This window comes from Acinonyx jubatus, chromosome B1 (assembly GCF_027475565.1).
Source record: "Acinonyx jubatus isolate Ajub_Pintada_27869175 chromosome B1, VMU_Ajub_asm_v1.0, whole genome shotgun sequence".
NCBI lineage: Eukaryota > Metazoa > Chordata > Mammalia > Carnivora > Felidae > Acinonyx > Acinonyx jubatus.
Window position 1 is genome coordinate 100,301,986 of NC_069382.1, and position 24,207 is coordinate 100,326,192.

The following is a 24,207-nucleotide window of genomic DNA, read 5'->3' on the forward strand; positions in this document are numbered from 1 at the left end:
ATTTATTTATCAAGTGAGCTAACATACAGTGTAGTCTTGGCTTCAGGAGTAGATTCCCACTATTCGTCACTTACATACAACACCCAGGGCTCATCCCAACAAGTGCTCTTCTCAATCCCCATCATCTATTTTCCCGACTCCCCCAACTCCCACTCCCATCAACGCTCACTTTGTTCTCTGTATTTAAGAGTCTCTTATGGTTTCCTTCCCTCTCTGTTTGTATCTGATTTTTCCTTCCCTTCCCCTATGGTCTTCTGTTAAGTTTCTCAAATTCCACATATGACTGAAATCATATGATATCTGTCTTTCTCTGGCTGACTTATTTCACGTAGCGTAATACCTTCCAGTTCCATCCATGTTGTTGCAATTGGGAAGATTTCATCCTTTTTCATCACTGAGTAGTATTGTGTGTGTGTGTGTGTACATCTTCATTATCCATTCATCAATTGATGGATATTTAGGTTCTTTCCATAATTTGGCTATTGTTGATAGCACTGCTATAAACATTGGGGTACATGTGCCCCTTCAAATCAGCACTCCTGTATCTTGTAGATAAATTCCTAGTAGTGCTATTGCTGGGTGTAATAAATCTGTTCTTTAGCTTGTAGTTACATTAACATATTTGATCATCTCTTGTGTAAAACTTGAGAATTTTTAAATAAATTTGAAAATAATCTGGTGATCGTACTTACATTTGTGTAGTATATATGAATTTCAACTAACTAGTAGAGATATTGTAGAAATATAATATTGTTTTCATAAGCCAATTTAATTTCAATCTTGAGCTCTCATTTTACTTGGGTGGCAGAAACTTAATCTCAGTTAATTTGTAGATTTCCCCAGGATTGTGTTTAAGTAACAAGGGACACAAATAGTTCCAAAGAATCTAGGGGGGAGAGATTGTCATCTGTCCATGATATATCCAGTGACATGAGCATCATCCTGTCTCTTCATTCAGTGGTCCAGTCTGGCATTTTTTCACCTTCACTCTTGTCCTCACAGCTCTTTTAGATCTGCTGACTCACTCCATTTACATTGTTTTCATTCTTGAATGAGTGAGAAACTTCTGGTGCTCCTGAGCCTTTCTAGATGGATGAAATTGTTCCAACTGTCTAGACACACTACCTGTTTTGTTTTGTTTTTACAGGACTTGCTGCGTCCCTGGAACTAAGCTCTGACTCTCTTTTGGATGAGTCTTCCAATTCCAGGGAGAGATAGAGCAATGATTCACAATGTTTCGCCCCAATATTTTTGTTTATGCTATGAGTCCTTTCAATTCTCCTAAACACTGCAGCAATAGTTTGCTTTCTGTTGTCCCAAGCATTCTCTGAAAAAATGACAGATTAGCCTAGCTGGAAAGGAGAAAGTGAAATACTGGTGAGAAAAACAAAGCAAAACAATAGTTAATATTTCCAAAAAAAATGTAGTTAGTACTACATTCATTAAGACTTTACTTATTGAGCTCCTAATATATGCCAGGCAATATGCTAGAATATGCTGGACACTAGACTGTGATGATGAATGAGAGGCAGTCCTCACCTCAGCCACCTCCAGATCCAACAGACTTCTGCTGAAATATGGTAAACACACATCTACATACCCTCCCTGCCAAAATTACATAAAAGTGACAGTATAGGGTTTTGTTTTGTTTTGTTTTGTTTTGTTTTAAGGCACAAACCTATAGAGGCAAAAAAAGAAATACTTACAAGTAGAGAATATGGCAGCATTGGAATATTGGAAACTAGAAAGCATATGGAAGTGGCAAAATGAAATTAACAATTAAAACCAAAGCGGACAGTAAGGGAAACTGAGAAGGCTGAACAAACTATAGGAACTCAGAAATATTTAGAACTATCAGAATAGGGGTGCAGGTGGTGCTGACAGCAGGAGGATTAGTTGCAGGTCTGTAAGAGAAATGAATCGTTAGCCAAACTTCTACTTTCCAGGTGAGAGTGTGGTTGAGTCTGCTATGGGAAGCCAGCTAAACACGAAAACAAAGAAACAAAGAAAAAATAATAAATCAACCTCACCAGAGTACCCTACCGGGATGTGTACCTGCCTGTTCCAATCAGGTTCTTTTATTACTTTATTTTTAAATATGCACAGACAGCCAAGGATTACCAGGCAATTAAGGAAAGCTTATGCCAGGACAGACAGAACCAAATCAAAAACACCTGAAGAAAATAGAAATTATGTATGGGGCAGAATAAGACTCAAAAACGAACAAACTTGATAGTTCATTTCCCCAGGTGGTAAGAAGAGATGTAGCATCTGACAACAATGAGAAAAGGCTATAGAATAAAACTATTCAGAGAACAATAAATAAATAAATAAAAATTGCTCTTTGAAGTTAAATAGTAAATTCTCAGAAAAAAGTCTGGAAGATAAACTTGCTGCAATCTTCCAGAAAGTCAATCAAAAATAAAGAAATGGAAAATGGAAAAGAAAAGGAAAATATTAGAGTTCAGGAGGCCCACCACTCTAGTAAGCAGGAGCTCTAGAAAGAGAGAATGCAAAAAGATAGGGTAGGGTATTTTTGAAGAAAAATTCCTTAAATAGAGGATATGAGTTTGTAGATTGAGAGAGCTCACTTATGCCCTGCATGATGCCTGCAACGACAAAAACTCACACTAAGGTGTGCCATTGTGAAATTTCAGAACCTTGGAGATAAAAATCCTGCAAATTCCTAGAGATTAAAAATATACAAAAGATCCAGAATCAGAAAAGCACCAGGCTTTTCACCTGCCACGTGGAAAGTCAGTGGAGCAATCCTTTCAAAATTCAGATGGAAAATTGTTTCAAATCTTGATTTCTGTTCTCTGCCAAATTTTCTAACAAGTGTGAAGGCAGAATAAAGACATGGCAGATATGCAAGTTTAAAAATTTTTTACCTCCTTTTCAGGAAAATACTGGAGAATGGATTCCACAAAATAAGGATAGAAACTGAGAAGAAGATCACATAGGATCCAGGAAACAGGACTTGAACCAGGAAAGAGGCAAGGGGATGTCCAGGTAGATTGACCAGTTCCAATTTGCCTGAGCCTGAGGGTGGTGCCAAATGTGGAACTTTCAGCTTTAAAACTGGGCCGATCCCTGGCAAATTAGGATGAGTTGGTCATCCGATGTCCAGGATAAGAGTGAAGAGAAGTCCCAGGCAGAGAGCTGGCAGCAGATATGGAACAACTGGACCAGATGGGAAGGCAAGAGTGCTTCAAAAAATATATATATTTTTAAATATTTATTTACTTTTGAGACAATGTGAGAGACAGAGTGCAAGCAGCGGAGGGTCAGACAGAGGGAGACACAGAATCTGAAGCAAGCTCCAGACTCTGAGCTGTCAGCACAGAGCCGGATGCGCGGCTGGAACCCACAAACCACAAGATCATGACCTGAGCCGAAGTCGGAGGCTCAACCAACTGAGCCACTCAGGCGCCCCACAAGAGCGCTTCAGATGGGTTATATGGAAAATACATCCAGGGGAAAAGACATACATATATATACTTACATATGTGTGTGTATGTATTTCCTGGTGAGTTTGAATGTATTAAAAATTAAAGAAATTCCTCTTTTGGGGGGAGTTTAGAAAAAAATAAAGGCACACTGGCAATGAAACCAGTGAGGGTAGTGGAGACAATAGGGAAAACAAAAAGTTATAGATAAAAGAAAGTGAAACTGGGACATTACCATGGCTCTTCTGTGGATAATATTTACATAACCCTGCTAATGTAAGCACGGACTATTGCTCCAACCAGTTCTATCTATCAAAATGGAGGAGAAAGAGGGAGGAAGAATGTGTGTGAAGAAAGTTCATAAATCATTGTCTTCAATAGTATTTTTTTAGTCTCCTAAAAAAAAAATGCATGTTATTTAAAAACATGGAGGCCAATTCCAGAAAAAAAAAATAGTTAAAAGAGTTGAAAAAATCTGCTTCTGAAGAATGAAAGCAAGTAAGGGAAGACACTTCTTAATTTCATTTTATTAAAATTTTTTTTAAGTTTATTTATTTATTTTGAGAGAGAGACAGACAGAGTGGACCTTAGAAACCCAAGGAGGCTCCGCACCATCAGTGTAGAGCCTGAGGCAGGGCTCCAACCCGCAAACTGTTGAGATCATGACTGAGCTGAAACCAAGAGTTGGATGCTTAACTGACTGAGCTATCCAGGTGCCCTAAAACTTTTAAATTTTAAACATATTAGAAAAACTTGACTTTTAAAATTATGAACATGAATGTCTTTGAGAGAATAATTATTTTTAAAAGAAGTAGAGTCAGCAGCTTATCTTTTTAACTTCATTTATGCAATATTTTACAATTCAGAGTTTTTACATTTTAATGTAGTCAAATGGATTAGTTTTTTTAATGATTTGTTCTCCGATGTCTTAATTTCTTTATGAATGTGATGTCAAAACACAAGACACAGTGAAAGAATTGTTAGAGTATGTGTAGTATATTACTAATTATGTTAGAAACATACCAAGAAATACTGTGTTTTGTTTTTGATTGGAAACATAAGTAACTGGGGCACATGGGTGGCTCAGTCCCTTAAGCATTGGACTCTTTTTTTTTTTTTTTAATACAATTTATTGTCACATTGGTTTCCAGCATTGGACTCTTGATTTTGGCTCAGGTCACGGTCGCACATTCCTGAGATGGAGCCAGACATCAGTGTCTGCCTCTCTATCTGCCTCTCCCCCACTCATGCTCTCTTTCTCAAAATAAGTAAATAAACTAAAAAAAAAAAAAAAGAAACATAGATAACTAAGGTACATAAGCAGAGAATAACAATGGTAGTACTATTCTGTATCTGTAACATTTTATATCCCTATTTTAAAATATGTGTAATTAACAAGGTATTAACTGTAACAAGGTTTTCATTGGTAACAAAGTACGCTTTAAAATTTTTCTGTAGTTTCAGATATTTAACAGTTAAAAAGAAAACCAACAGACAGCCACAATACACAGAGGCAAGGCTTACCATAGTGGAAGAAAGTACTAGCGCCAGGGAGCCCAGAGAAAGGGTAACCCAGATTGGAGTGGGGGGGAAGAGGGTGAAGGGGCTGGTGGGGGTGGGGGGGTGGGGAGGTGGTTGGGAAAGACTTCCCAAAGCAACTGACATCCGAGCTACCACCTGAGGGAAACATTGGTAGCCCTGGAGCTGTGTTTCCCTAAGAAATTAAGGGGCATTTGTGATATGTGTGTTGTGGGAAAATCACAAAGACCCTTATAAATCATGTTTCCTGAGTCTAGACATCCCGAGGTAAGTAAGGGTGAATCCTAAAGGGTATTGAGCAGCAGGGCACAAGCGGATCCTGGCAGACCAGGTGAGGAATCCAGGGTCTGTATTTAATTCATAGAAGCTGGAATTCTCTACAAAATGGTCCCCACCCCCCCACCCCCCCGCCCCCCAACCCCGAAACGATGCCTTTAACTGTCTCACTGGGCCTACCGGTTTGCTTTTTCTGCCTTCCCCTTTGCAGAGGGCAGAACACTGCATTTGTTCTTAATTGCTTTCCCCTTTTGTGGCGCAGGCCCCTGGCCTTCCCGGGCCTGGGCTTCAGTGTGTCAAATGCTCCCTTTCTGTTCCAGCAGCAGCTCCTGTCTGTCCCTCTGCAGCCCTGGTTCACAACTGTGAAGGCTTTGTCAATATGTGTTTTCCCTTTTGGTCTCCTTTCTGTGCCAGAACCCCTCCCCCTCTGCACGTGTGGGATGCCTGGACGCGGAATCACACGCGGAGCGGCCTGGACTCCTGCCCACTGCCCACTGCCCTCAACTTGTTTGCTGAGCCCCGCTCCAGGGGCCTTTCTGCTGTGCGGAGGCTCCCCTCCCTGCGCAGTGTGTTTGCTGAACCCGGCAGTCTCAGAAGGGCGGAGAATTGAATGTTTTTCTGCCCAAGCCCAGCTTCAGAGAGGACGGGGCTCGTGCTAAGAATCAGCGGGTATTTATCATGGCTCAGGTGGCTCAGGTTTATTTTCCTCAATGGTAGTTTTTGGAAATATTTGGAAATATTTACTTAGTTTCACTTGTGTGATGTGAAGGCTCTTTCAGTTTGGTTTTCTGAATCCCTCTTCTAAAAGAGAAGTTACCCTAACGGGGAAACATAATTAGATTTTGGTATTATGCACTATTTTTTAATGCTGTCTTTTTTAGTATGAAGTAAAATTTACATGTAGTGAAATGAACATAAATAAATCCTAAATTGTGAGGTTTGATAACTATATACACACATGTAGTCATTACCCAAATCACGATAAAGAATGTTTCCATCACTCCCAGGAAGCTCTCCTTTACCCCTTCAAAAACTGCTCTTAATTTCTGTCACTGTAGCTTAGTTTCCATGTTCCTAAACTTCATATGGGTGAAATCAGATAGAATGTATCTTTTTTTGTGTCTCGTTTCTTTTGTTCAACATGTTTTTGACATTATTCTATGCTGTTGTGTTCTTTTCTATTGCTGAGTACCATTCCATTACATGAATATACAATTTATTTACATATTCTCATTTTGGTGACCATTTCAGTTGTTCCTACACACTAAATTTTAATGTAAGTAAACTGTTTAAAACACTTTAGAACTTTTCTTTATACTGGAGATTTTTCTTTATGAAATCAAAATTAAATTTCTGATTACCTACAAAATTGGAATTAGATTCTCTGTATTCTGTAGACTCTGATTCTTGGAAAGATAGACATTTGAATATAAAAAAAAATGTGTCTTGATGGTCCCTCAATTCCCATTCTGAGTCTAAAGCCACATTAAATAATGCTAGAATTTGAACTCTTCCTTTACATATTACTGTGTGAACATTGAGCAGCTAATTCACTCAAACACATTTTTTAACACAATTATTTTTACTGTGTTTCAGAATGAAAGTGGAGAATAAAACAGTTCGTGGGTATTGTTCAAAAGCCAGGTGAAGCTTAAATCAGAAAGACTGAGCCCCCTAAACTTGGAACTTGGGTGTAGAATTTCATTCCTGTTGACTTCTGCAACTAACTATTTGAATTAATCAACTGTTGCTCTGTAACAAATTACCCAAAAACTTGATAGCTTAAAACAGCAAACAATTTTTTTAATGTCATCATTTCTGTGGCCAGAAATTCAGGAGCTGGTTAATTGGGTAGAAGTGGCCCAGGGTCAAGGTTGCAGTCAAGATGTCAGGACATATGGTTAAGAGGAATTTTAAGAAAGAAAAGTAAGAGAAAATATGCTTAAAATGGGCTTTTTTTTTTGTTTTTTGGTTTTTGAGAGAGAGAGAGAGAGAGAGAAAATCCCAGGAGGGGTGGGGGGAGGGGGAGGGGGGGGAGAGACAGGGCTTGAGCTCACCCATTATGGGACTTGAACTCATGAACCCTGAGATCATGACCTGAGCCACCCAAGTGCCCAATTTACAATGGGTTTTGAAGGAGGACTAGCAGTTCATCACCTGAACTAAGAGAATGTGGCAGAAGGTAGAGGCAGGCAGGGGAGATAACAAATGCAAAACCAGGAACTTTTCAGTAGTTTGTTAGCAAGAAAGCAGAGGGAGTAAAATTGGAGGAAAAGTTCAGGAAGGTCACTGTTCACATTGCTAAAGAATTCTGACTATTCCACAGCAATTTGGATCTGCTGAAATATTGATTTTAAGCATGGAGTAACACCCTCAGATTTGCATTTAGAAGGTAAATTAGAGGAGAGACTAAGAGGCTAGTAGAAAACTATTGTAAAAGCAAGTGGGGAGAGGGAACTAATATAAGACAAGGAGAGGTGTTATTAGAATCCTTCCCCTCACATGTGGTGGTGGATGGGAGAATGAAGGATCTAGAAATACTCCGAGGATTCTGATTAACACTGATGTCTTTAACCAGGCCAGGGGATGTGAAAGAAAGAGTTGATCTCAGAGAGAAAATGGTGAGTTAGAGTTAGCTAAAGGATGTCCTGGTTGAATTATTATGATAGGGAAAGATAGGATTCAGTAGGCAGAAAAGGAGAGGCTAAGGCTTGAAGGTCCCTGGGTGGGGAAAAATACTTATTTTAACACATTTCTTCTAGGAATGTCTGACCTCAAGCAAACTCCCTCAGGCATAAAGTTCCCTTTAAGAATGCAACGGACACGACCTCCTGCCCCTCAGGTTTCCCTGGGAAATGTGACAAGCAAAAGACCTGACTGAAAATAAGTAGAGCATAAAATATATGACCCACAAGGAACAGTATGGCCATAGACTACCCCTCATACAATGAAAATTAGCCAGTCAAAAAGGAATGACTAGGCATTTTGAGTTACCTAGCCAATAAGGGTAGAACCTGAGAAGGAACGGGGCAAGGAGACGGGCCCACCAAAATCCTATAAAACAAGGACCCTTGCCTATAGTCGCGGGTATTCACTTTCAAAGGTCCCCTCTCTGTAAAGAGAGCTTTCATACTATTCTTACTTTCTGACCTTGTACTCTAATAAAACTTTTTATTCTGTGTCCCCCTCTTCATTCCTCGAAGCAGTGTGACAACGGCACCCCGGGCGTTGAGGTAAAAAAAAAATCCTGCAACGGTGTGAGTTAGCAGACAGGTAGATAAATGTGTCTAGTATCATTTGATGATTTAGAAGTATAGTTTGCCATGGGCAGGCCTGCTGCAGGCTGGGTGACTCGGTAACAAGTGGAATCCAGAGCTGTGGCTCAGCAAGGAATCCCTTATATAGATCAGTGGTTCTCAAGTAGGGACAATTTTGCGCCGCAGGGGACACTTGCCAATGTTGGGAGATATTTTTGTTTGTCACAATGTGTGTGTGGGAGGTGCTACTGACAAATAGTGGGTAGAGGCTGGAAACGCTGCTAAACATTCTGTATTGCATAGTACAGCTTTCCTTGTCCCCCCAAACAAAAAATGATCCGGCCCCAAATGTCAATAGTGGCATGGTTGAGGGTCACCGGCCTGACTCAATTGGAGGAGCATGCGACTCTTGATATCTGAGTTGTGAGTTCAAGCCCCATGTTGGTTGTAGAGATTACTAAAAAAAAAAAAAAAAAAAAAAAAATTAATAAAAAAAAAGAAAGAAAGAAAAAAATAGTGCCCTGGTTGAGAAACCATGATTACAAAAATAATCTCTTCTACGATATTCTCCCACAGATCATGTGATTATAGTGGGGGTTGTGACTAGGATCTGTGACCTTGCTGGTTCAATCAGATTTTTCCAAGTTGAACTCGGGAAAGAAAGCTTTCTTGGAGGTGGAAAAATGTGATCCTGAGATAATTGTAGCCATGTTCTTGCCACAAGGAGAAAGCTGGTCTATGGAGAGAGAAAAAATGAGACAGAGAGCTATGTGCATGTCATCCGGCATACTTTCCCTTTATTGGCATTTTTTTTTTTCCTCCTATGAGCTTAATGGGGGAATGCAGTTTCCTGCTTCCATAAAGTTGAGGGCCTGTGATTAGGTTCTACCACTCAGAACCAACCATGGGACATTGATTCAGGAGAGGGTAACTTTATCAGGGCTGGGCCAGGCCTGCCATCCTCAGTCCCCCTTGGCTACTAAACACTGTGTATGGTTGCAAGGCAACTGTGTATCTTATAGGAAAATCATGGACCAAGTAGCAGGCTAATGATAGTGGCAGAAAAAAGAAATCATTCAGAGCTTAAAGATTAGAGCCATGTGGTTTGGGAAATGGAAAGGTAATGTGCTGTGGTGTCACAGTGGTATTGTTGGATCGATCTGGCAGGGTCTCACCCTAAATAGAAAAAATACCATTACCACGAATCCAGGCATGTCTCCCACGAAACCTGGGGAGATTTGAGAAGTCACCCCTGCCCAGACATCCCTCAAATTGATGTCTGCCGGTATGTTTTGCTGATGACATGTCCTTTACATTATTTTACTGTAACTGCCAAACTTATGCAGCAGCATGCCTATTTTTGCTAAGGCTCCAACTCACTGTATCAGTCTGGGTTCAGTTAAGAAAAGAAAAACCACTCTGTTTAGTACAGTTGTGAAAATTTTAATATAGGGTATTAGTGGCTTCACCAACTGCTAGAAAAACAGCAGCACAGATCAGGGAAACTACCATTGAGTAGCTGAGTCTGAAGTGCCAAAGACAGTAGGGATTCTCAAGAGATGGCCAGGAAGTGACAGCAATCCTCAGAAAGTCCACTAACTGTCCTGTTCTGCAGCTTTCTACTGGGAACCACTGGTTCACCAGACCTTTTCAGGAACTTGTTGGGAATTTCCTGTCTGGCCCATGCCTCTGAGTGCAACTCTCACCTCTACTGCCTTCCAAATATTGGCAAATGCTTCTCATTGACAAATGCTAGCAAGGGATTCTGGGAAATGTAGTTCCAGGCTTCTCATCCACAGTGGATAAGGGGACCTTGTAAAGAGGTGTGGATGGTGCCCCACACTCCAGTAGTGTGTGTGGTGTGACCACTTTAGCAAGGTAAGCACAGAAAACATTCCACAAAATCCACCTTTTAGAGTTCTTGGTAGAATAGGGTGGAGAGATCTAAGCTTTCAGAGGCAATAGATCTGAGCTTCTTACAGATTTGTCTCATGCATGGAGAGTTTACCAGCGGTAGCTTCTCCACTGGAGAAGTTGGCAGTGTGATTTGGGCATTGTCCAGCCTGCATGCCCACCAAGGATCATTTCTTAATCCTGCCAGACATTGTGCCAAGGTACCTAAAATCCTTTAATAATTTTTTTCTTTCTGGGGTGCCTGGGTGGATTAGTTGGTTAAGCATCCAACTCTTGGTTTTGGCAGGTCATGACCTCATGGTTTATGAGATGGAGCCCCATGATGGGCTCTGGGCTGACAGTATGGAGCCTTCTTGGGATTCTCTGTCTCCCTCTCTCTGTCTCTCATAATAAATAAATAAACTGTAAAAAAAATTTTTTTTCTTGCTTATGATAGTTAGAATGGGTTCTATTGTTTACAGTTAAAAATCCTGCCAGACACCTTAAAAAAAAAATCTTTTTTACCTAAGCTAGCTTGAGTTGGGTTCTGTCACTTGAAACTAAGAGAGTCCTGATGTAAACAGCTTTGTTAATTTGGGCTGAGAGTAAGAAGCTAGTGGAGGGGAAAAAATTTAAATATAGGTAAGAGTAAGATCCTAATTCTGGAGAATGAACCTTAAGCCTCAGATTGGAAAAAGATCCTCTCACTCTCGGAGCGAGAAAGGAAGTAAGAAAGAGTGTGGACACATGAGTTTGTAGGAGAAGGTTGAGAATTCAGGACAAGTAGGCTTGTTAAGTAGGAATTAAGGCCATCTACTGGGAGAAAGGGGAAGGTTAGGATCTTAAAGAGAACAATGAAAGACTAAAATCAATATCAGGAGAAAACTGAGCAGGAGCATATTTAAAGAGTTGCTAAGAAATGCTGAGGGTCCCACTGAGACTGATGACCCCAAATTTGCTGCAGGGCCAATCTGTGGTATGATTGGTTGTGTCCAGTGACACTCAGCAGCCCATACATCGGGGCAGGTGATGGTGGGATCAGGTCAGCGTGACACATGAGGACGGTAGGCTGGACTGAGGAGGGTGGGAATAATGACAAGATGGTGGCTGTTATGATTCCTGATAGGCCAGGGGTTGGGCAGAGAAGACAGTGGAAGCAGGAGGAAGATTGGGAGGCTGGGTGAAAAGAGAGGAACTAGAAGTTTGCATGATGTCAGAGAGTAATAGGAGATGTGGTTGGGGTGGTGAGGGAATGTGGAGGACAGGAGGAAGCTACCAGCAAGGGGGAATCAGATTGGAAGATTTTAGAGGAGAATGGCAGCGTCCAGGGTGTGAGGGTGACAATTACAGCATCCTTCAGACGGTGAATTCTCTTTATCCCCTTTCCCTCTTTATCCCCTTTCTCAGGCAAAATCCCTCTTCAGTTGTTCTTCCCTGCATATCCTTTCTCATCTTATCCAAGTAGTAAGATTGCATAAAGGGGAAAAAAGGAATACTGTAGTTCCACCCATCACATGCCTCAATCCTCGTTAGGCTGACTTCCGGGATGGACACATACCCACCCCACAAAGGCTTTCCTTGTAAGAGCCTGTTTCCTATTCTCTGACCTCTGCCCGAATGTTAATGGGATTCTGCTGTGTCATCTCATTTATTCTGTTGGATTGAGTGCTCTAACTGGATAGATCCTGTGTATCTGTTTTGTTGTTGTTGTTGTTGTTGTTTTTAATCACTATATACTCACTATGCCAGGGTCTGACACAATAAATCTGTTGAATAAAGAAAAGCCCCAGATAAACCATAAACTGACCCCAGGTGTGGGGAGCAGGCTGGGGTGGGGGTGGGGGTCAGTGCTGAGAAATTAGCTTTTGATAGGAAAGGCCTGTAGCAGTGGGGCAACGGATTCATAGGGACTTAATTTTGGTTTTGGAGTGGGATGGGTGGGGACTGAATCATCAGCATGGAAGATGAGGGTGGGGTTTAGTGGTGAGAGTTTTTGGCAGAATGAGGAATGAGAAATTGAAACCAGTCTTCCTGTTATTTTTAGGCATTAAATAAATGATCTCATCTCATCCTATCCACCACCCCAAATTAGGAAAAATCAAATCGTTTTCCAAGGTCACAAACTAATAAGATCACAAAACAAAACCTTACCCGCCCAAGGATGAGTCCTCTCCGGAATTCAGAATCCTTGTCTGAGAATATTATCTATTCTTTTGACAAAATTCTCTTACAAGGTTTCCTTTTAATTTTTTTTCAATCTTCCTCATCATTCTGAATATCAATGGTTTGCAGTTAATAGCAACCATTGTTAAACATAAAAACCCCACACCACAATGGATTCATTCATCCATTCACTCACCCTTTCACAATATTCAATGTTCAGCTACTAAGTGCTGGGCGCTCTGCTAGGCGCTGGGGGTTCAGCAAAGAAAGAGAAAAAGAGAGACAGGATACTTGTACTTTTATAAGTAGGCTGAGTATTTTTACTGCTTGTTATTGCCAACAGCTCTGAAGATTTCAATCAAGCTTAAAACATTCTGTCTGAAAGATTCCTACGACAATCTTTTTTACCTATTTATCCAAGACCTACATTCCCATCTCCTGGTAAGGAAGTTGATTTGCATCTTACTGGGTAAATAAAAATATTGTTTTGAATAAATAGAGTGGAAGGACATCTAAAGCTAAGAATCTCCTGAGGAATCTCTGCTTGTATTCTCTGGTGAGCACATGAATCTCAATAAGGGGAGATTAGAGTCCTCTGATAATATAACACAGTTGGCTCAGGAAAAGGTTCTGAAAGTAAATCTGGACTTATTTTCCCTAAGGATACTACACACACTTTAAATATAAAGGGCAAGGATGAGTGAGGAGCCACTGGAATGCTCTCTGCATTCCAGGATCACAACTGGAATGCCAAAGTGATGAGGCAAACAGGGCAAAATCTCCAGAGGAGAGTGGCCTCACCTCCACTTCTCACCCAAAGATGCTCATGGATGGATGAGCTGAGGCCAGGTAGGTGGCTTGAACTAAATTCCAAGTGGTGCTTCTGGAATCCTTGGCACCATCAGATGGGGACTGTGGGGGCTTGCATGTCAAGAGACTAGGTTAGCTGTATGTCAGTGGGGGCCACTGACAGAAGACTCTGGATGAGGAAGAATGGGGGACAGAAGGGAAATGGCACCAGGAATCATCAGGTTGGCCCCCAAAAGTTGGGGCCTACCAGACCTGATAAGACAGGCCTTGCTGCAGTAGAGCAGTGGCACCAAAGGAGGTTAATTTTGCTTTCATTAGGAGGGTGGAGGCTGAATCATCAGAATAGGAGCTGAGAATTATAAAGTTTTGGGAAGGAGGAAGGAACATGAGGAATGAAACCAATCTTTCAAACCAGTTGTTAGACACTTTCACAAAGTAGTTCATTTAATGCTAACTACCACTTTATTTTTTTTTAAGAGTATTTATTTACTTATTTTGAGAGAGAGAGAGAGAGATGGCATGAGTGGGGGAGGGACAGAGAGAGAAAGAGAGAGAAGGAGAGGGGGAGAATCCCAAGTAGGCTGCCCACTGCCAGCGTGGAGCTGGAGCTGGGAGCCCAACGTGGGGCTCAAACCCACAAACCATGAGATCATGACCTGAGCCAAAATCAAGAGTCAGACACCCAACTGACTGAGTCACCCAGGTGCTCCCCCTAACCAGCACTTTAGATAAGGAAACCTAAGATCACACACCTGCTGCACAGCACAGTGGGGATTTGAACCCAGGTCTCTCTGACCTCAGGGGGTGTGTTCTTTCCAGCTCTTGTCCGAGAGGCAGGACATTCCTGCTTTCCCTTTGTATCTATCCCCTACTTTACCCCTCAGGCATTCTCTTGTTTCTTTCTGCCTATTGCAAATTCACATTCCTTTCTCTCTCTTCTTTAAATAATTACAGTTTGCAACAGCAATATTTATTAAACAAAATTAATTTTAAAAGTAGAGTAGTTGAAAGTTTTATAGTCTTTAAAACACAAGACTCCCACTCTTCTAAAATTAGGGAAAACTTGTACTTACTTGTGCAAAGCCGATTACCCATTTGTTCTCTCTTTATCAATCATTATATTTAAGAGTAACAGTAGGTCAATGGATATATGATCAAAACACTAGAGTTGAGAGATGCAGAAACTGCAACACACAGAAGCTCAGTGACTTGTTTACAATAAATTGGCTAGTTCCTGAGTGATCCAAATAATTGAGGACAAGAGTGAAAGTGGGAAAATCCCGAGTTTACAAATAAATTGATTTTCAAATGTTGGTTTGTAAATCAGTTATTTGACATTTGGTATATTTCCCCAATGAAAAGAAAATTTTAGGTAGGAATGCAACATGATTATCTCATCAGAAAATAGCTGGCATCTATTATTCGTATCCAAGAACAGTACAGCAAACAACCCCAAATTATTATGCAATACTTAAATTTAACACAACATAAAGACAATACGCTGAGTGAGAAGGATTTTGATTTTAAATGCATGAAAGAGAAAACTTAGGAAGATGAGAGAGTTCACTGGACCATCTGGTAGAGATTCTGAGGTTGACTTTTGGACACTGACCGGGGACTTTTGGAAATGAATGACAGAAACTTGTTTTTAAGAGATAGTAAAGGAAATTTCCCGAGTGCCCATTATTTATAATACCCAGGAGATAAAAAAAAAATCGGTCATTCAAAATTCATCAGTTAAATATACCGTTCAAAGCAGCATCTAAGTGGCAGTTTCTCTTTATGCACTTTTCACCCCATGCACAAAAAGGTACTTTCCTTCTTTTGGTTTGCTGTACACCTAACCAGATCATCCTTTCTTTCTCAATTCTTCATTGCCTGGTAAAATATCCTCCCTCAAAGCCTAATTCAAATGTCACATCCATTTTTAAAATCCCTTGGGAAAATATTAGCTGTCCCTCCATTGAAACCAGTTGCATTTTGATTGCATTTCTTTCATAATATACAGTGTGTCTCCTGTTTTCGTTTTTGGGTGCTCAGTAAATAGTTGTCAAGTACAATTAAATTCTAATAATTCAGATTTCTTCTCAAGAAGTGCCTTCAGATTGCCTTTGCAAAATAGTGTTCCCCACACCCCCGGTCCCTAGCCCTGCTTTATTTTCTTTATAGCATGTATCATACTTGACATAATAGATATTTGTTTATTTTGTCTCTTCCACCCAGTGTATGACCTACTTTGTTTCATTTACTACATCATCCTTTCCTCAGCATCAAGACCTGCGCCTGGTCCAGAGCAGGAGTTGAATAAATTGATGTGACTGGAAGTAAAAGGAATATCAACTGGCATATATCAAGACTCTGGATCTAATAATTGATTATTTCTATCACTATTTAGCTGTAGGACACTGGACAAGTCATTAACCCACACTGGGCATTTCCCTATAAAATCAATAAGATCTGATGGAATTTCATTACTTTGAGAGTAGGAAGTGAGACAGGGAATGTGTAAGTTGAGTTTAAGTGTCTCCTGGGTGGCTCAGTTGGTTCAGCATCTGACTCTTGGTTTAGGCTCATGTCAGGATCTTGCAGTTTGTGAGTTCGAGCCCTGCATGGGGTTCTGGGCTGATGGTGCTAAGCCTGCTTGGGATTCCCTCTCTCCCTCTCTCTTTGTCCCTCCCCCACTCATGTTCTCTCTCCCTCTTTCTAAATAAATAAATAATTTTATATTAAAAAAAAAGAAATGGAGTTCAAGTAGATGTGTATGGGAAAAAGAATGCTGCAGGCAAAAGGCAGAGAGAAAGCAAAGAGCATGTGAGGAGGGAGAGATGCAGAGAAAGGGCTGCCTTCAGGTGCATGGGCCTGTCAAGAATGCTGTGGGGGGGGGGGAAGAATTCTGGGGGGACTGGAGGCCACATAGAGATGTTGGGCTGGTTGAAAAGAGGCTCCCAGAGAAGAGGGAAGGCAAGCTGAAAGGGGACGGTATGTGTATGTTGCAAGCTCCACACACTTTTCAGTTTTGCCTTTCTATCTGGTAAACAACCACTCTGCTGGGACTTTGTCAGGGCCTATTAAACATGTGGCTTAACAGGTGAAAGCAAATGAGATACTCGTTTTGTTTTTTATTAATGATTTTTTTGAAGCTTATTTTTATTTTGAGAGAGAGAGAGCACGCGCGCAAGTGGGCCAGGGGCAGAGAGACAGGGAGACATAATCCCAAACAGGCTCTCATCTATCAGCACAGAGCCCACCCGATGCAGGGCTCGAACTCACAAACCATGAGATCTTGACCTGAGCAGAAATGAGAGTCGGATGCTTAAGTGACCAGGCCACCCGGGGGTGCCAGCTAATGAGATGTTCTATACAAGAATCATATTTGTTCTCCATTTAATTTGACAAGACCTCTTCTTTATTCCCCAAAGCGGACTAGATTCTAATCTCTTATCCTGAATCTCCACAGCACTGCTCTTCTCATCTGAGAATATCTCATGCAGTCTAGTGTTGCAAGGTTGTCCTCTTGCCTCTCCTCCCCCACACCAGGAAGTCTATGAAGGGCACTGTCTATCTTTGCTTTTTCTGTACCAGCCTAGTACAATATCTTGCAGTCAGTCTCTGTTTGTGTGTCTCTCTCATGTACTTACAGATTTTATGTTGAACGAATACAGAGTATAGTTGAAATTTAAATTTTGGTCAAGTTCTAGGCTGGTTTGTAAAATAGGAACTGATCCAAGCAGAGGTTTTGAAATTTCCTACATAAGCTACCAAAGAGGTATCTACATTCAAGCTATATACATTATCTAGGAAGCAACCACTGACACTTTTTTGTTTGCTTGTTTGTTTACTTAAAAACAAATTTGGGAAAGGGCTCTCAAAACTTCACTCTTATTCTATACCATGGTCAAAGACCCATTGTCCTTGGCCGCAGTGACTTTCTCGCCTTGCAAAAAGTGGACTCGGCCACGCTGTCTGAGCAGCTCTGTGAGGCCACGGAGAGAAGAAAGGTCCCAGCGACCCGCAAACCAGAGGCTGGGTCAGAGTCCCCAAGCCCTTCCCGCGCGCGAACACAGGGCGGTCCAGCGGCCCTTGGGAGCCCGCCTCCTGCCGCTTCCAACGCAGCGGCAGCCCGGCCCCACCCGGTGTGCGAAGACTGGGACAAGTGGCGCCCCACGCAGGCGCAGTGAGGCCGGGGAAGGGGCGGGCCCGGTCCCCGTGGCAGGCGGCGGGCGGGGCGGGGCAGGGCGGGTGGTGTTTCCGTTGCTTGGAGTTGGGCTGCGAGCAGCTGCTGGGAGCCTACTGCGCTTGCATCCCTGCCCTGCCCTGCGCGCCGCCGCCCCGCGCTCCGCGGCTTTCCCGGAGGTTCGGAGCACTTGGGTCCCTCTGTCACGCTTGGGTGAGTGCTCGCCCAGCCGGAGTGGGGGCTCCGTCCGGAGAGGGGCGCTGCGGGGAGGGCCGGTCTGTGGCTCGCTGAACCCTCCGTGCCTCTCTTGTCTTGCAGGTTTGCATCACCTTTTCCTGACCTGAGCAGTCGCCATGGCACAGGTAGGGCCTTGCGCCCCCGCGCAGCGCTCGCATTTGCCAACTTCGTAAGCTGTGTCAAGGGAGTTGTAGAATTCGTCTGGAAGCCAAAAAAGTTTAGGAGAAAGCGAAATCTGCCTGGGAGAAATCTGGGACACCTTTCCTGTTTCCTCTCTCGTTGCTTCCCCCCGACCCCTTCGCTGTGCCCGGGCTTATTCCGCGGAGTGCCCGCCGGAACCTGCTCGGTAGCCGCCGGTGGGGCTCTGCCGCGGGTGACGTGGCCGGATTTGGGTGCACTCCCTTTTCGTGAGTGAGTGTGTAAAAGTGCGCCCTCCCAAATCCAAAGAACCGCTAAAATTAGAACCAGAGCAGGAACCAGCGCGTAGCGGTCATGTGAGCCCAACGCCTTTCTTTCCTTGTCTTTCTTTCTTTTCCTGCCTCCCTCCCTTCCCTTCATTTTTTTTTCTTCCTTTCCTTCTTTCCTTTCCTCCCCTTTCCGTTCCCTGCCGTTTCCTGTATTATAATACAGTGAGTGGGCCTTGGTGTTTTTCCAGTAGAACTCTAGTGAGCTTTTTCCAGTTGCTCAACCCAACTTTATTGTTAGTTGTAGGTAGGATTTTTTTTTTTCATGCAAAAGATTAAACAGAAGAGGTGCTTTTCTTAAGGAACTCGTGGAACGAGTTCTGATTTGAATTTGCCTTGAGATTGTTTCAGAATTCGATTTCCTAGTATTATTAGCCTTTTTTTTTTTTTTTTCTGTTCTTAACATTTATCAAAATTGCAGGGAAGGGGCGCCTGGATGGCTAAGAGGTTAAGCATCCGACTCCTGCTCACTCGGGTCAAGATCTCAGGGGATGGTGACTTGCAGACTCATGTGGGGCTCTCTGCTGTCAGTGGGAGCAGGCTTCCTATCCTGTCTCCTCCTCTCTGCCCTTCCCCTGTTCTTGTTCTCTCTCTCTCAAAAATAAGTACATATTAAACAAGTGTAGGAAAGAAAAAACATAGTTTAATTTGTATAGCAGTCTTTAAAAGATTGACAATCTTTTGTGAATAAAAATTGACAATTTTTTTGTGAATAAAATATCAGTGCTAACAACTCCACCCCAAAACTGATTTTACAGATCTCAACAATCTAACTGGCTTGTCAGAGTCCAGATCCCTTCTTTTTTCAAACATTTTTTTAAACAAGTGTTTGCTCAGACAAAGCCCTCTCTTTATACTCTTCATTTATTAAAAAACAAAAACAAAAACTCTTATCAAAATTGAATAAGGTTTCACGGTTCTTTCCAAGAGAAAAATGGGAGGATTATGATGACTTGGTAACTTTATTAATTTATACAGTGCTTCCATTCTTACTTCCTCTATTACACTTAAGGAATATTACAATAAACTGAGTCTCCTGTTACTTCAAGTGGAAACTTTGGTTTAGGTTCTTCCCCGCATAAAGGATACTTTTATGTGGAACTAACTTTCCTTCATTGAGAATTATTTTTCTTATCTTGATATTGTTGGTGTGGTGATGTAAATGGAGATGAAACAAGCATCAAAGAATAATTCCCTTTATACTTGCTCATTCGGCTGTTTCTTGAATCTCTTTTGTAAGTTTACCCTGTGATGTCTGAAGTTTTTCAATCAATTCCTTTAAAATTTTTTTAATGTTTTATTTAATGTTTTATTTAATGTTTTAATGTTTATTTATTTTTGAGAAAGGGACAGAGTGTGAGCGGGGGAGGGACAGAGAGAGGGAGATACAGAATCGGAAGCAGGCTCCAGGCCCTGAGCTGTCGGTAGAGCCTGACGTGGAGCTCCAACCCACGGACCAGACCAGGAGATCATGACCTGAGCTGAAGTCGGACTCTCAACTGACTGAGCCATCCAGGCACCCCTCAATCAATTCCTTTTAATTATGTAGATTCCAGGTAGCATAAAGGAACACATTTTTCCAATTGTGGACATTAATAATTTAAAATAATGAAAAGTATAAAAGCTGCTATACATATATAATCTGGGAGAATGGTGGTTTATATTACAAAATTATGTGCATGATCTCTATCACAGTATAACACCAGGACTGTTTTCTGTCAAAACCACAGTTTTTGGTCATCATAAAAGTTATAAGTAGTGCTAAGAAAGCTACAGTGTTGAATTTTGCACTTACTTTGTTATTAGTTATCCTTGGAAACCATGGAAGTAAAGCATTTTGTTAAAATGTTTACTACTAGGATAACGTTTTGTTGTCTTTATACTTATATTTGATGGTGTGCAGAATGCCCACAATAAGGAATTGCACTTTTACTGTCAAAAAAAATTCCCTTGGACCCCAGTGTAATTGTAGGAAGGCTGAAGTAGCTTCAGTGTTAGGTTTCAAACGGTTTCTATGGTAGTAGTTTCGTTGCCTTGTGGTTATGGGAGCCAGAGACCTCCACTCCGTGGCCATCTGTAGAGTAGTGAAATGAGATGCCTGAGACATAGAGGTGTACATTTCAGTAATTTAAAATGTATGGTTAAATATTGTTTCTTATTTATTGAGGAATTAAAATGTCGCCGCCAACAGCAGTTATTCTTCATGTTTATAAGCTGTACCTTCCATACTAGTGTTTTTGTCTTTATTTGACCTTGGGACCACCTCCTTACCAATCAGAGTTTACAGAGATCCAGGAAATCAATTTTATAGGTAACTTCTGGGTATGACTGTCCTGCCAAGAATTTAATGAGAAAGCATTGATTAATCTTTGATAGATAATTGGAGTTTCTTTTTTTCTATAAATAAATATTAGGAATACTTTATACTCTTGTGTATATTTATATTAATATTTTTATATCAATGAAAAATTTTAGTTAAATTTTACCCTGATGATGTCAGTCTAGGGGGACAAAGCCATGACAACTATTGTGAACTACATAAAAAGTGATTTAGGGGCACCTGGGTGGCTCAGTGGGTTGGGCGTCTGACTTTGGCTCAGGTCATGATCTCACCACTCGTGAGTTCGAATCTTGGGTCAGGCTCTGTGCTGATAGCTCAGAGCCTGGAGCCTGCTTCCAATTCTGTGTCTCCCTCTCTCTCTGCTCCTCTCCCACTCACACTCTGTCTCTTTCTCTCAAAAATAAATAAACATTAAAAAAATTTTAGAAAAATGATTTATATTGTCTTGTTGGGTGAATACATTCAGAGCTGGTGGTGTTTGTGGGATAACCACCACTTGAGCTCTGCCCTTCTCTCTCTGGTCCTAGTCCTCATCTACTAGCATTGAAACATGTGGGAGTCTACCAACTGATTGTTACTATGGAGAGAAGGAGTCTAACATGAGGCTTCCCAGGCTTTCTCAAAGGTAACACATTGATTAACTGTATCTTCTCCATGACATACGAGAAAAATCTGAATTACAAATGTACCTGCATGTAAACAGTTCCTGGACTATATATATATATATATATATATATATATATATATATATATATATATATATTTTATCTTTGAAATCATTCATTTGAAGGGCTTTGGATTTATATGGCTTAAAACCACAACTTCCATGTTTAGAATAAACCTTGCTAACTAGTAAATTTTTATGATTATTGGACCACTAACATTTTTCTATGCTAAATTTGGGTATAAGCTAGCTCAAGATATTTACTAAGGAATGGCCAAAGAGCTGTTAATTGCCTGAGTTATTTATATATAGTAAAATATTTTTTGAATCCTTTCATCTTTGCAATGGTCAGCTTGTGATTATATAAATGTGAATTTTTAATTAGATTTTAGGGTTATTTCCTCAATCTGACTTAACCATATCTTGGGGGGGGGGTTCTTAAACTGGACGCTGACCTATTTCTTATTGCTTAACTTGCTCATGCAGGTTTTTAAAATATCACTATTTAGCTACAGCCAAATTATTTCACAGATATTCTAATTTATTTTAGGTACTTAAAAGTACATTCTGTACTTCTATATTCTTTGGTTTCAAAAAATCAAGAGTTGGATGTATTTCAAAGATGAATGATCCATTTAATACATTTTAATTCAATTTAAGTCTTTTATATCTCTAATTTTCTTTATGAGAATGCAACTTTAAAAATACAGATTTTGGCCAATCTGAACTTAGCTTTATTTATAATGTTAATAAAGAATTAATTTAGAGCAGCAGGCATGTCATGAAGCAAAATCAGGCTACATAATTTTTCACTAGAGACTTCATGAACATCAGAGTTCTCTCTCCTATACATATTTAAATTGTGCAAGGTTTGATTATAATTTTTTTTTTTTTTTTGGTTTGAAATCATTGTACTGTGACAATTTATAAAGAACAGCAGGATCAATGTAAATAAATAGATTTGAGATGAGTTTCATGCTAGAGGGGTCGATCAGATATTGATTGCATCTTTTCCACCATTCATCTTAAAATCAAATCTGTCTGTAGTGATCCCTCTTGGGATCCTAGGTCAGGATTACCTGTTTACTTATGACCTGTACTGCTCTGGGTTAGTGTCTCAGTTCCTGATTCCTTTGTCTGAGAGCACAATCTTGTTTACATTTTGCATGCTGAGAAAGAACTAGATCCAAAACTGTGTGGCTGCTTTGCAAGCCACTGACTGAGCAATTCATTGGGATTCAGCAAACCTTAATTTCCTTATCTAGATCTGGTACCCCTTGGCTATAGGTGGCAAGCTAGTGACAGGCAATCTGTGGTAGAAATATAAATATAAATATATATTTATATAAATTTATTTATTTATATAAATTTAAATATAAATTCAATATTATTCAATATTATATTCAATATAAATTTATATAAATTCAAATAACCTGAATACTATTCTAAAACTTCACAAACACATTAGTTGATCTTTTACAAAAACTTGTGCTCCTAAGGCCTTTGTTTTAAGTGGTTTTTTTTTGGACCCGGCCTTTCAATTCAGTAGTTTATATAATATGTAAACCTATATATAATTGATTTATTGGAAATCAATACATATTGCAGTTGGTATCATTTCTTTGAACACCTGTTCCTAACTGTTCTCTTTACTTCCTATTCATGCATGCATTCATGAACATATGAAAGTTTTGAGTTCCCACTATGTGCCAGGTATTGTTAGACATGGGAATTAAAGAGGAAATGGAACGAAAGTTTAGTGAAATAACAGATGCATTGCCAAGTCCATTGTTTGCATTATTTAGTGCTCATAATACTATTTCAGATATAAGTATTACTATTTCACAGAAGAGAAAAATGAGGTTACCTAGCTAGCATTAGTCAGATGGGACAAGGAGGAAAGGCATTATATGTAGAAGCAACAGCAGCAAAAGTAAATGCTCAGGGGTGTAAAGGAGTTTGGCATGGCCAGGAACAGCAGGCAGTATGGTATTGTTTGAGTGAAGCTGCAGTCAGGTGGGGACATGGAGCCCTGTCTTGGAAACAGATGCCAGAAAGAGCTAAAGAGTAGGAACCATTTGTAGATAAGGAGAGCTGTGAAAAAGTTGTAAGTTGGGGCATGCCATGATTAGATTTACACTTCACAAAAATCACCCTGGTGCCAGTGTGATGTTGCATTTGAGGGCTGCAGAGACCGCATGGTGTTTCAGGGGGTGAGGGAGGGAAGGAGAGAGAAGCTGGATGTTGGAAGATCACTTAGGAATCTGCTGCTATGGTCCCAGTGAAATCTTAAAGACTTAAACTAGGCAGTGGCTGGGGCTTTAGATAGGGGATTGATGGAGAGAGTTGGCAGATTGGGTGCATGAGTGGGGTGGTGGTAGGTGGTGAAGGGCTTGGTCGGGTCAAGATGAGTGGCTTGCTTCATTGAGTGGTTTGTCTTTTTCTTTGAGGAAGGAATGCAGGTTTGAGGTGCGGAAAAGATGGAGTTAGTGAATTTGTTGAATTCGAGTTCTTTAGAAAACATTTAGGAGATGCTGTCTAGTAAACAGCAGGATATATATGATCTTTAAATCCTCTTTCATTTCTGTAGATCTTTTATTTATGTACTATTTCTCTCCTGTGACTAAAAATGGTTTGAGTCTAACATTTCCTACCTTTGTGTAGGACCAGCCGTGTTTATTAGGTTTCTGCCCCTTGTTTAGATACAAAAGGAAATAAAGTTGTGAATCCATGCATACTCTTCTCTAATATGAAAAATCTATAAGCTTATTTTCTGAAGCATTGGTGAATGAATTGGTTAGTGATACAGCTTTTCAAGTACTGTTCACAGAATTCCCAGTTGAACAGTTAGGTAAAATGGAACCCTACATACCCCAAACCAAACGTATACTCATTGGGAGCTAATGCATTTGCCCACTTCAGCTACCTCAAGGCATCACC

At 40.7% G+C, this 24,207-nt stretch overlaps 1 protein-coding gene and 1 long non-coding RNA gene across 2 annotated transcripts in view; one reads left to right on the top strand and one right to left on the bottom strand.

Moving 5' to 3' along the window:
* Nucleotides 1-750: 750 nt before the first annotated feature.
* On the bottom strand, nucleotides 751-5,721 carry LOC128314471 (uncharacterized). The gene is made up of 2 exons (XR_008296158.1): nucleotides 5,445-5,721; nucleotides 751-1,352 (listed from the first exon to the last, which is right to left on the bottom strand). It is a non-coding gene; the product is annotated as an uncharacterized LOC128314471 (long non-coding RNA).
* An 11,896-nt stretch (nucleotides 5,722-17,617) lies between these two features.
* Nucleotides 17,618-24,207, top strand: part of ANXA5 (annexin A5) — a 29,989-nt gene continuing 23,399 nt past the window's right edge. The window contains exons 1-2 of the mRNA XM_015074598.3: nucleotides 17,618-17,774; nucleotides 17,880-17,923. Of these exons, the coding sequence (XP_014930084.1) occupies nucleotides 17,915-17,923 (9 nt within the window). The 5' untranslated portion in view covers nucleotides 17,618-17,774; nucleotides 17,880-17,914. The remainder of the gene's footprint in view (nucleotides 17,775-17,879; nucleotides 17,924-24,207) is intronic.